A 12,421-nucleotide genomic window follows, 5' to 3' on the forward strand; every position below is an offset into this window, starting at 1 on the left:
CATTCCTGATAAAAGGATGAGTTTGGCTTCCTTCCTGTCTTCTGCTCTCTCACTCCCCTGCCCTTCTGCCTTCAGACCATGGGGTGACACAGCACGAAGGTCTGACCAGATGCCAGCATCTCGATGACTTCCCAGCCTTCAGAACTGTGAGAAACAAATTTCTTTTTGTTGTAAATCACTCAGTCTATGGTATTCTGTTTTAGCAACACAAAACAGACTAAGACAGGTGGCCTATATGTTGAATAATCTACTTTTCCGAATTTTGTTATTTAAATTTCTACTGTGATAGTGTATGTGTAAAATTGAAATACATTGTCAAACCAGAGAAATAACATTTTCCATCTTACATGATTACTTGGAACGTAATGCTCAAGTGCTATGAAACTCTCTTTTAACATTACTCTATATTCCCTTTCTAATTTTGAATCAAATGCTGAAAATTCTACAGGCTAACTTTTCTTAATATATCAAGTGAGCAAACATGTTTATACATGTTCATTTTCTTATGGCCTCTAGGAGTTGGTAAGAAATAAAAGGTCCAAAATAAATAGATTTGGGTGGACAAATTAGTAGAATTAGGGTATGTGAGATAAAACGAAGTGAAAGAACATCTTAATTGGAAGCCTTTGGTATTGATGGACTGTTTTAAACAGATGAGGCTGTCAGGAAGCCTGTGGTTTTGCCAGATTTTTGGCAGTGTAGGAAGGTAGAATTTGGCTTATGGAGAGTTGCTGGAAAAGGGACTGAGGTTGCTGTCAGTAAATATGAAGTGAAGGGGTTTAGGGAATAGTAACTTGGAGCTGGATTCTCTTTAAAAAAAAAAAAAAAAGGTCAAGTATGCAAAGGAGCTAAAGGAAAGGGTGGGCATAAGGGTATGGGTCCACAACCTGGGTGGAACATGACCTCCCATAGGATGTTCTGGGAGGCTGTGGAGCAACCTGAAGTCCCCAGGTACCATCTGGGGAGAAAAGTGGTGAAAGGCATTGAAGAGAAACATTGCTACTTTATAATTTTACCTGGTTACAAACATTCCACCACTTAAGCTGTCTTCTGCTGTTACTCTTTTGTGTTTACAGTAACTGTTTAAAATCTACAAAAACACCAATTAGCATTTTATTCCATCCTATAGTTTCTAATCTCATCGCTTTGTCCCCATAAAGTGGTAAAACCATAGATGTAGTGTTTTCTCACAGACACTTCTCTTTGGAGTATTTTTATAGCTTGTGCCGAGTGCCAAGGTTACTAAGGGTGTGCAAACATCAATTGACTAACAAAAGTGATTTTAATCTTGTTTTCCCAATGGGATATTCAAAGTGTCTAGGGTGATAACAAGTAATTTGCATTTAATTAAAAGTAAAAAGCATCCTGTGTGGAAACTTTCACTAGAATAAAATTCTGAGACCACTGGAGCTAAGTCAAAGCAATTCTAATTGAAAGCAGATGATTTTCAAGTGAAAATAAGAGGTTAATACAGCCTAGTCATTCTACCAAAAAAAAGCACATGAAAAAAAAATTTTTTTTTTAGGCTTTTAATTATTTTATTTTTGGATTAGGCCTCTTTTTTTTGTTTCCACTGTTTTATTATTACTTGTTTAAACTTTTTTTTTTATTTCTGCATATTATGGGGGTACAAATGTTTAGGTTACATTGCCCTTGCCTCACCGCGCCCCCAGGCAGAGCTTCAAGCATGTCCATCCCCCAGATGGTGCGCATTGCACTCATTATGTTTGTATCTACCCATCCCCTCCTTCCCCCTCCCATCTGCCCGATGCCCGATAAATGTTATTCTTATATGTGCACTTAGGTGTTGATCAGTGAAACCAATTTGATGGTGAGTACATGTGGTGCTTATTTTTCCATTCTTGGGATACTTCACTTAGTAGAATGGGTTCCAGCTCCATCCAGGAAAATATGAGAGGTGCTAGATCACCACTGTTTCTTATAGCTGAATAGTACTCCATGGTATACATATGCCACATTTTATTAATCCACTCATGTATTGATGGGCACTTGGGTTGTTTCCACATCTTTGCAATTGTGAATTCTGCCGCTATAAACATTTGGAGTGCAGATGTCTTTTTTATAGAACGTCTTTTGTTCTTTTGGGTAGTAATGGGATTGCTGGATCAAATGATAATTCTACTTGTATCTCTTTAAGGTATCTCCATATTGCTTTCCACAGAGGTTGCACTAGTTTGCAATCCCACCAACAGTGTATGAGTGTTCCCATCTCTCCACATCCACGCCAACATTTATTATTTTGTGACTTTTTGATAAAGGCCATTCTCACTGGAGATAAGTGATATCTCATTGTGGTTTTGATTTGCATTTCCCTGATGATTAGAGATGTTGAGCATTCGCATATGAAAATTTTGATAGTGCTACATTTGGGTTCTAAGAGTAAGTAGTTTTCATTTTCACTCACACATAAACACAACATATCGGTAAATGGAGACATGAGTCAAGAAAAAAATTTGCATTAGCTATGTACATAACTTGGAGAATCTGAGCAAACTCAATAGTTTAACTTTATGTGTGTAGTCAACTACCTAGAGAAAAATAGCTCTTTGAAACTTTTAGAGCATCACTTTTGAGTAACGTTCAGATAGGCAAATATCTGCTGAGTCAGAATGTTTTCTCATCAATTCAAAAGCTACTGTTTACTAATTAGTTCTGGCTCTTGGCTAAGAAGAGCTAACATCCACTCCCTTTATGATTTTGAAGGAAATGGGGAACATTTTCCTTGATTTATGATCAACAGTTTCTTAAACTCAATCATAGAAGCATTTTGTTTAATATGGGACAAATCACTGAAGTGAACACAACATTTATTAAAATAGTAAACAAGACAATTTTGCTATTAACACGTATTCTTGAAGATGAATTTCCATGCTGTCAAGAAATGGACAAAGCTTACCGGGGGAAAAAAGTTATTTCTATTACTAACTTCAGATTTATTTTTCAAACTAAGAGCTCATCTTTCATCACAACTACATCCCGTCTTCTAAATGAAGTATTTAATTACTGCAATTCTATCAACTCCTGAGCATTTATTGCCTCTGCATATTCACATTTTCTTATGCTAATATTTACTTTTTCTCCCATGTGAATTTTACCACAATAAGAACAATTAACAAAAAATTGCCATCTTAACCGTTTTTAAGTGTACAGTTCAGTGGCATTAAGTGCATTCACACTGTTACGCAACCATTACCACCATCCATCTCTAGAACTCTTTTCATTTTGCAAAACTGAAACTATACCCATTAAACAATAACTTCCTATTCCCCAATCACACTTTTTATAAGGTATAAACGATTTCCTGCTAGTCTTATCACTCCAACTACATTGTAAGCTCCTTGTAGGAAGCACCCATGTATTAATATTAGTGATATAACATACACATGGGTATCTACTGTCAGGCATTGTGCTAAGTGCTTTGCAAATATTAACTCACATAATTATTCATCTTTGTATATTTCTCAGAATCTAGCACGTAGTTTCACTTGGGAGACAGAAAATATTTGTGGAATGAATTTCGGTACCACTTAAACATTTCCCAGTGACTCTGGCTGTCATTTCAGTTGTAAAGTTACAAAAGGAGTAGGTTACCTGGGGAAAAGACTTGGAGCACAATCTGACGCTACATGCGTGGCAAGTTTAAAGAAGTTCTTTATTTTAGCCACATTTAGGCCAGGTTTCTATTAACAGTAAAGGAAGCTAAGAGGGAAGTTATTCCTAAATGATAGTAAATATAGGAAGTGACTCAACGCAGTTAAGGTCTTCCTCCCTGTGTGTGCACCCGCGGTCAACTCCAGGCAGACTTAGGAAAGGGGAAGACCCTGGGCTGGAGGGCCGGGGACAGCCCGCCGGCCAGCGGGCGGGGCGGGGCTCCCGGAGGGGCGGGGCCAGGGGCGGGGCTCGGTCGGGCTGGGCCGGCCGGGGCGGGGCGCGCGGCTGCACCCGGCGGCGATGGCGGCGGACGGGGACTGGCAGGATTTCTATGAGTTCCAGGAGCCGGCCCGGAGCCTCCAGGACCAGGAAAACTGTAACGCGAGCCCCGAGGCCGGGGCCGGGGCGTGCGGGGGCGGCGACGGCTTCCCGGCGCTGGCCTGCAGCTTGGAGGAGAAGCTGAGCCTATGTTTCCGCCCCCCGGGTCCGGGCGCCGAGCCCCCGCGGGCGGCCGTGCGGCCCATCACCGAGCGCAGCCTCCTGCAGGGGGACGAGTGAGTGCGGGCCCCGCCGGGGGCGGGCGGGCGGGCGGGCGCCTCCTCTGCCCCTCGCCCTGCCCGCCGGCCCTTGTCGGCAGCCTTGGCTGGACTCCGGCCGCAGGCTCCTCCTGCGTCCTCCTTCCGCCTCCTTGGACGCGGGAGTCCCGCCCTCCAGCTCCCGCCGCCTCCGCCGGGCTGTCGGCCTCTGCACGCTCCGCGCGTCAAATCCCCCGCTCTCCCGGCCGCCGCGCTCCCTTAAACCCCCGCCGCTGCCCCTCCTGTCTCCTCCTGCCTCGAAACCAAACCTTCGCTGGGTTTAGAGGGGAATCTCCCGTGCAGAGCACGTAGTTAGAGACGGTACCTCCTGGCGCACGTGTGTGGCCTTTGATTCATTCAGCTCGCATAATTATCAAGCGACTGCTAAGTGTCAGGTGCTGCTTCGCGCTGGGAATACCAAAATGCCGGGACATTGCCCCTGTCAAGGAGGGCACAACGTAGGATGGCAGATAGATTTGTAAACAAAATATTTATATGGGTGTAATAAGTGTTCTGATGGATATATGTGCCAAATATGGGAGATTTAATAGGGCGTACCTGGGGGAGAGTCAGAAAAGACTTCATGGAGAAAGAAATGTGCAAACTGGATCCTGATGGATGAGTGGGAGTTTGCCTGGCAGGGGAAGAAAGGTCTAGCATTCTAGGCCGAGGATATAGCATGCGCAAAGGCATCAACGTGCAAGGCAGCATTTATGGCACAGGAATCTGTGGGGCCTGAGAGGCCAGGTGGAGTGCAAGCCATCACAGAGGCAAAATCGAAAGGCTCTGGTCATTCATGGCAAGGATTTCATACCTTGGTGCATAGCAGTGCATAAACAAGTGATAATTGTAGAATCACCTAAATACAATGATTGAAAATTCACAGGGATTTAGGAGAACTGGAGGAGGGGAGGGCGCTTTTTTAACCACTCTGAGTCCCAATTATAATTTAGTAAAGTAAGGGCTATAATTTCATACCACGGTTTTATCCCAAAAGATGGTAAAAAGGAATGGTGGGAGTGAGGGGACTTGAGCACGTTGTGTGTGCGAGGGGAGAGGAGCCCCTGGAGAGGCCGAAGGTAAAATGAGTGGAGTACACACTGAGGACGAGGGAAGGAATGGGTGGGTTCTCAGGGTGTTGATGGGATGCTGAGACTAGGTCAGGGAAGAATTCTCGAGAGATAGCAAAGGAGCCATGGACATAGAAAAGGGCTCCAGCCTGGTGGTCTCCTTTCCTTTGTGAATCACCTCCCTCAGGAATAAGATAGGAAGCTTGAAAAGAGGGGGTTGGGAATGGGGGTCTGTAAAGGTGGCTGAGCAGGGGCAGGCTGGACTGTGTTGGAGGCCACCTCTTTTTATTGGTCCCTCTGTACAGTGTTCTGCCCAGGTGTAGAGAAGGGAAAAGTTTATAACTGGATTTTATATACACATATGCATACAGTCAATAGCAAAAGATGACATTTTTGAAAGTCTTTTCCCAAAGAGAAGGTGAGCTTAGGTATATTTAGATTTATATACTCTGAATCACTAAAACTCAGGACACATTCTGGATTTAAAAATTACTGTATATTTATTATGTATTTGGATGTATCAAGAGTAACTTACTGCCAGGTATGGGGGCACATGTCTGTAGTCCTAGTTACGTGGGAAGCTGAGGCAGGAGGATCAATTGAGGTCAGTAGTTCGAGACCAGCCTGGGCAACACAGTGAAACCCCCATCTCTAATGAAACAAAATTAGCTGGGCAAGCCACACCTGTAGTCCCAGCTGCTTGGAAGGTTGAGGATCCCTGGAGCCCAGGAGTTTGAGGCTGCCGTGAGTGAGGTATGATCATGCAGTCTCTTAAAAAAAAAAAAAAGTAACTTAAAACACATTAGTAGATTGTACATAGATAGTTATGGGTCCCTGTTTATGCTTTGCCTGGACTTTGTGGAAAGTAGTTTATTTTAGTCTTTGCTTAAACAAATATTTTGTTACTCTTGATAATCGCTTTTAGTAGATTATATGTTAGTGATAATGCGTATCTCTTGATTTGGGAATGCATAAGAAATCTCTTTTCAGGAGCTGGGGGCTGGTGATCACTGTCATTGTCCCTCTCTATTGCTTGATAGGGTCCATTCCAGCTCCTTTCACTAAAGACAGTTGGGAATTTTTTCATTCAGACATTACCTTCCCTTAGGGCACTTTATTTAACTTCTCTGAGCCTCACACTCAGATTTAGTTTTGGTTAAATATGGATTGTATTTATCTACTGAGGTTTTACTTTAGAATGGTATTACACAGGATTCAATGGCAGCAGGACTTTGACCTCCTTACAAAGGAGCTGTCCTGCTGGTTGTTTATGACTTGTAGTACTTTATGATAAAGATGAAAGCAGTTCATATGCCTTCACTGGAGAGTTCTAGAAATCTTTCATTAAAATTGGGCCTACGTCCTTCCAACTACAATTGTTCTGAACTCGGTGAGATAGAGGACTATTAATTAACCTTCATTTTCTTGAAAGATCAAACTCACCTGAAGTTACTTCTTCTAGGTGAAGTAGTCCACTCCACTTGTCCTTTTCTTATAGCCTCATTTAAGAAGGAGCAAACACGTGGACAAAACAAACTCCCCAAACTCTGGACTGTCTTCACCTCCTAGAATATCCTACTCAAGTCCCTGACCAAGGTTAGGGATATAGTCAGTTATTCAGTATTTGAAAATTTTTTACCCAGGAAAGTATGGGCTAGAAGCCCAGCAAGTTTAGCAGTCCACAGGCATTGCCTCTAATTTCACCTCATTGGCATTAGAGGAGGTAGGATTCCAGCAGAATGAACCATGCATGTGGGAGAGTTGCTGGGTAAACAACCCAGTCTTCTACAGCTTTTGGGATTCACATTTTCATTGAAACTAGTGCACATTTTAAGGCCAGACATCATTTGGAATGTTTTGCTTTTGGCAGTTGCAGTCCTGGTGCTTCTCTTTAGCACCAAGTCTCTATTCATTAAATCAAGTATGCTGCTTCTCTGTTTTTAAATTATCATTCATATGTTTATGCCCCTACTACGATTGTTTTGGTATCCTAGTGGCCTACACAGTTGGAAAAAAAGCCTACCCAATCATTGAATGGCTTATGCATGATTAAATACTTGTTATAAATTTTAGGATTTGTTTTTCTTTACAACATGGTTGTGTATACCGCTAGTTAGTAAGTGGCTCATTATGTGTAGTGTTTAACTTTATTTACCCCAATTAAATTTCATCTCATTTGTATTTATTTCATAAAATGTCATGTTTTATTATGCTTATTATTACTTTGGTACTGAGACCTGAATTTTGGTCATGAAATTGGAGTTTGCTGTTCTTATCTGGTGTGGTTTGAGACTTCCCTTAGTACAACTCATTTGAAATAATGCTTCAGGCAATGGAGCTGGAAATAATGTCTGCTGCTCCTCCAAGCCTCTCACTTTATAGAAGGCCAGCTGCTACCTGGAGAGGTTAAGGGACTTGGCCAAAGATTTGTTGTTTGAGGAAGAACAGAGACAAGTGTTTGTTCCCTCAGTCTTAGTCAGTGCTCTTCCATTTTACCCTCCTGCCTCCCCGTAGCGCTGTGGATGGTAAGGTAGGGTAACTGCATATAACCTCGTGCATTTTATTGAACTCCCTCTCTCTCCCCTTTCATTTCATCTGTCTTAATCTTTAGCCTTTTATATTACAAATTAGCTACTAAATCCTGATGGCACATTGAGACTGAATCTCCAGAAAGGATAAAAAACCTTTGCTTAGAGAGAGATAATTCACTTTTGAAATGGTCTGTGTGTGTGGAAGTTGCAGAACAAAAATAAGTGTAATGCACAATGTATTTACTAACCGTGTGGCCCCGGAAACATTGCTTCACCTCGCTGTGCTTCAGTCTCCTCATCTGTAAAATGGGTATATAATGGTTCCTACTTCTAATGCTGTCTTTGAGGACTAAATGAGTTTATATATGTAAACTGCTTAGAATAATGCCTAGGACATAGCACAGTGAAGTTTTAGCTACTGATTTTGGCAGAGTTTTCCATACCACTTCACTTTACTGCAGGACTTCTTGTCAGCCCAATTATATGCTTTTTACTTCTTATTTAGGGGACTCTACTATGTTGATGTTTTTTTGGTTTGATATTTGGTGATCTTCTATCACTGAGTATTTATTTAAAAAAGGACATATAGCATGTGAACTTTCATTGATTGTAGTTTTCTTCTTTTTAAGGATTTGGAACGCCCTGACAGATAATTATGGAAACGTGATGCCTGTAGACTGGAAGTCCTCGCATACTAGGACCTTGCATTTGCTTACTCTGAACCTCTCAGAAAAAGGGGTAAGTTAGGAATTGGACTGATAGTTTCTGAATAACTGATGTTGATAATGGCACTAAAACAATAGCATTTCTGTTTAACACAGATTCATTGACTTGCGTCTTGTTTCCAAGCTTGTAGCAATTGGAGTGGCTCTCTCTTGCCATCTTGGCTCCACGGCTGTCACCTTGCTAGCACGTGCCTTCAGTTCTTCCCCAGCACACACTGACTTTTGTATGGTTAGCTAAATTCCCATCACAATTTCGATGTACTGAGAACACTCAGGAAAGATGCTAGCCCTTGATTTAAACCTGTGAGGATATTGGAATGTCAACATGGAGTTAATGTCTTAATGAATTTAGTGAGCTGGTGGACATGAAATATCGTCAAGGAATTGTGTACTCCTATGAATATAGGGGAATCTTTAAAAGACATTTCAGTTCTTGGCTTTCTAATGCTTCATAGCTAATTTGTCATGCCTGGGGCTCCCGTGTACATCTTGGTTTTGTAAAGTGAAGATGCCTTGAGTAAGAAGTGTGAGCACCAGTGTTAGGATAGCGAAGGGGCCAGAAAAAGGCAGAGACTTACTTGAAGTAGAAAATCATAGTGTTAAGTTCGTTTAAAGCCAATGAGAAACATAGCCAAATTATGTAAGTTTCAGGGCCAGACTGTTTAAGTTCCTTACCAAATAACGGTGTAAACTCATGCCAGGTCTTCTGGCATGCTCTATGTTTCATTACAAGTATAATTGTGTGATTATTGGGAGTATAATGCAGTAGGGCTGTCAGTATTTTAAATGGTATTGTTAATGTTTCATGAAAATGATTTCCTTAAATATGGTGATTCAGAAAAGCCTGCTGCTAATGTTTTTTAGTGAAATATAGAATTCTGACTGTATTTGCCGGTATTTAGTATAGATAGAAATCTTACTATTTGTTGCAATTTTTTAACCCCGTTAAGCTTTGCAGACTGACCTGGCATACATTTAGTGAAAAGGAATAAAACAAAGTATCATCTGTTCTGTCTTCTGTTTATTTAGGTCCTAGCTATCATTTTGGACTTAGTTCAAGTTTCCCTTCCTTTCTGAAGCTTCCTATTACTGTTTTAGCCTTTGCTGATCTCATGGAATTATACAATTTTAGAGTTGGAAGGGGCTTTAAAGGACACTTAATCCAGCCTGTCACTTGAGGGGAGTCCCCACCTCCAGCATCTCTGACAGATGGTCATGTAGCCATGGCCTAAATCCCTGCATGGAAGGAAAACATGCTCCTCTCTGTGGGAATTGGTGACACTTGTAAGGATTTGAACTGTTAAAGGACTTATTATTTGTCCCACAGAATTTAATCCCATTGTCTCTTGGGTGCTAGTCCCTGCAGCACTTTGCCCAGGTCTCTGTAAAATCACTGCTGTGCTCTCCTATTAATCATATGATGTTTCTGGGTCTGTCATTAGATTGTGACTTCCCAGCAGACAAATATCTTTGTATTTGTGTTTTTAGTAACTACCACTGCCTGGCACATAGTGAGTACCAAGACATCTGTTTGTTGAGGGAATGAGTGAAAAACCTCGTCAGTGAGACTGTAAGGTCAGAGATCATGATGGAAAGTTTTTTTTTCCCCTGTTTTCTGTATTATTTAAAATAGTGCTGAATCCATAGAGGCCATGAGTACTTTTTTTTTTTTTTTTTTTTTTTTTGAGACAGAGTCTCACTCTGTTGCCCAGGCTAGAGTGAGTGCCGTGGCGTCAGCCTAGCTCACAGCAACCTCAAACTCCTGGGCTCAAGCGATCCTCCTGTCTCAGCCTCCCGAGTAGCTGGGACTACAGGCATGCGCCACCATGCCCGGCTAATTTTTTCTATATATATTTTTAGTTGTCCAATTAATTTCTTTCTATTTTTTAGTAGAGACGGGGTCTCGCTCTTGCTCAGGCTGGTTTCGAACTCCTGAGCTCAAACAATCCGCCCGCCTCGGCCTCCCAGAGAGCTAGGATTACAGGCGTGAGCCACTGCGCCCGGCCCATGAGTACTTTTTTGACATTTCAAAAAATAGCATAGTAGAGTTTCTTTCACAGTTTCCAAGAGAAGAACATCAGCAGCAGGAATGGGGCACTCTAATCCAATTTCATTGAATAAAATGCACAGTTTGTAACAATACAACAATAGAAATGATACAAATAAAAAAAATATTGTATAACAACTATTTACATAGCATTTACATTATATTAGGTATTAAAAGTAATTTAGATATGATTTAAAGCATACGGGAGGGTGTGTGCAGGTTATATGGAAATACTACCGCATTTTATATAAGAGACTTGAGCATCTGTGGATTTTGGTATGGAGGGCCATGTCCTGGAGCCAATCCCCCATGGATACTGAGGGATGACTGTACTTCTTGTATTGTTCTTGGGAATTAATTCCCTTTTGCTGCTTTTTGAATGTTTTCAATGCCAGAATTATGGAATAGCCAAGGTGGTGATTAGTAATGACTTAGAGTTTGGTACTAGTAGTGATACTAAAAGCCTTACCTGGAGAAACTCAGCAGACTAAAGTGGACAAGTGATCATCCATCTGTAATCTATCTGTTGTGATGTGACCATTCTGGTGATGAAATGAATAGCACTGAAATTAGAACTCTGTTCCTCAGGAAGGATTAGCACACATTTGAGTTTTGAAGAACAAATGGGTGACAAGGACTATGTAAGAAGCAATCATGTCATTCTGTTAATTAATATATAATTAAGTTTTTGTTTTTTTTTTTAACCTGAGAAAGTTATTGTATTTGCCATTACCACCCGGGTGCTCTATTCTTTCCATGACTGAGCTATGCAAAATTTACCTTGTGAAAGCATTCTTTAGATTATTCTAGTTATAAAACAGTGTATATGAAATTTTTTTCTTGACAAAGGGAGATTTTTTATTTTTTGCGTTAAGATGAGAAAAACATTCAGGAAAACTAGTTTGCTAGATTTCAGTGGTTTATTTATTTATTTTTTCATTGAAGGTTAAGATGGCACACTTCTAAGTTTGATGAGTCTTTTCTAGAGTAAGACAACTGTAGTGGTATATTCCAAATTCTTACCTGGGTGCATTTTTTCCATTTGATGTATCTTAAATTTTATACAGGGAAACAGTACCACCAGCTCTGTGTCTAAGTCTGGCATAGGCAGGAGCGATGGGAATGCTTGGCAAAAAGAAGGCACATTTATGCCGAATGGGAGAGTGAATAATGCTACCCGTGACAGCCAAGGTTAGTTTTCAAAGCCTGAGAGGGATTCCAGCCCTTAGCATATGCCATCTCTGTGGGGAATGGACTTGGCTGCCTCTCTGTAAAGATGATCTGGGATCATTATTTCTGTTGTCATGGAAATTTATTCTAATAGTTTACTGGTATTACTCATGTGTTTTGGCAGTTGCTGTGAACCTATTCTAAATCTGGTGCCATTCTTGAATATCCTTATGTGATAGAATGCTTCCAATTCATTTTGGCTTAGGAACATCTACTTTGCCTTCTTCCTCCTTCCATATGCATTTTTTCAAGGACAGGGACTTTTAAAATCCGTCTTTATACCTTAAAGAGTAGAAACAGGGCCACACATGGTGGCTCATGCCTATAATTCCAGCACCTTGGGAGGCTGAGGTGGGAGGATCACTTGAGGCCTGGAGTTTGAGACCAGCCTGGGTAAACATAGCGAGATCCTGTCTCTAAAAAAAATAAAAATAAAAACATTGGCTGAATGTGTTAGCACACACCTGTAGTCCCAGCTACTCAGGAAGCTGAGGCAGAAGGGTTGCCTGAGCTCAGGAGTTCGAGCTATGATGGCACCAGTGCACTCCAGCCGGGGCAACAGAGTGAGACC

General features: G+C 41.3%; 1 protein-coding gene across 1 annotated transcript in view; it reads left to right on the forward strand.

Moving 5' to 3' along the window:
- Window positions 1-3,923: 3,923 nt before the first annotated feature.
- Window positions 3,924-12,421, forward strand: part of FEZ2 (fasciculation and elongation protein zeta 2 (zygin II)) — a 56,973-nt gene continuing 48,475 nt past the window's right edge. Inside the window, exons 1-2 of the mRNA XM_012653839.1 lie at window positions 3,924-4,226; window positions 8,478-8,586. Of these exons, the coding sequence (XP_012509293.1) occupies window positions 3,973-4,226; window positions 8,478-8,586 (363 nt within the window). The 5' untranslated portion in view covers window positions 3,924-3,972. The remainder of the gene's footprint in view (window positions 4,227-8,477; window positions 8,587-12,421) is intronic.

Source organism: Propithecus coquereli, unplaced genomic scaffold (genome assembly GCF_000956105.1).
Source record: "Propithecus coquereli isolate 6110/MARCELLA unplaced genomic scaffold, Pcoq_1.0 Scaffold43, whole genome shotgun sequence".
NCBI classification, from domain to species: Eukaryota; Metazoa; Chordata; class Mammalia; order Primates; family Indriidae; genus Propithecus; species Propithecus coquereli.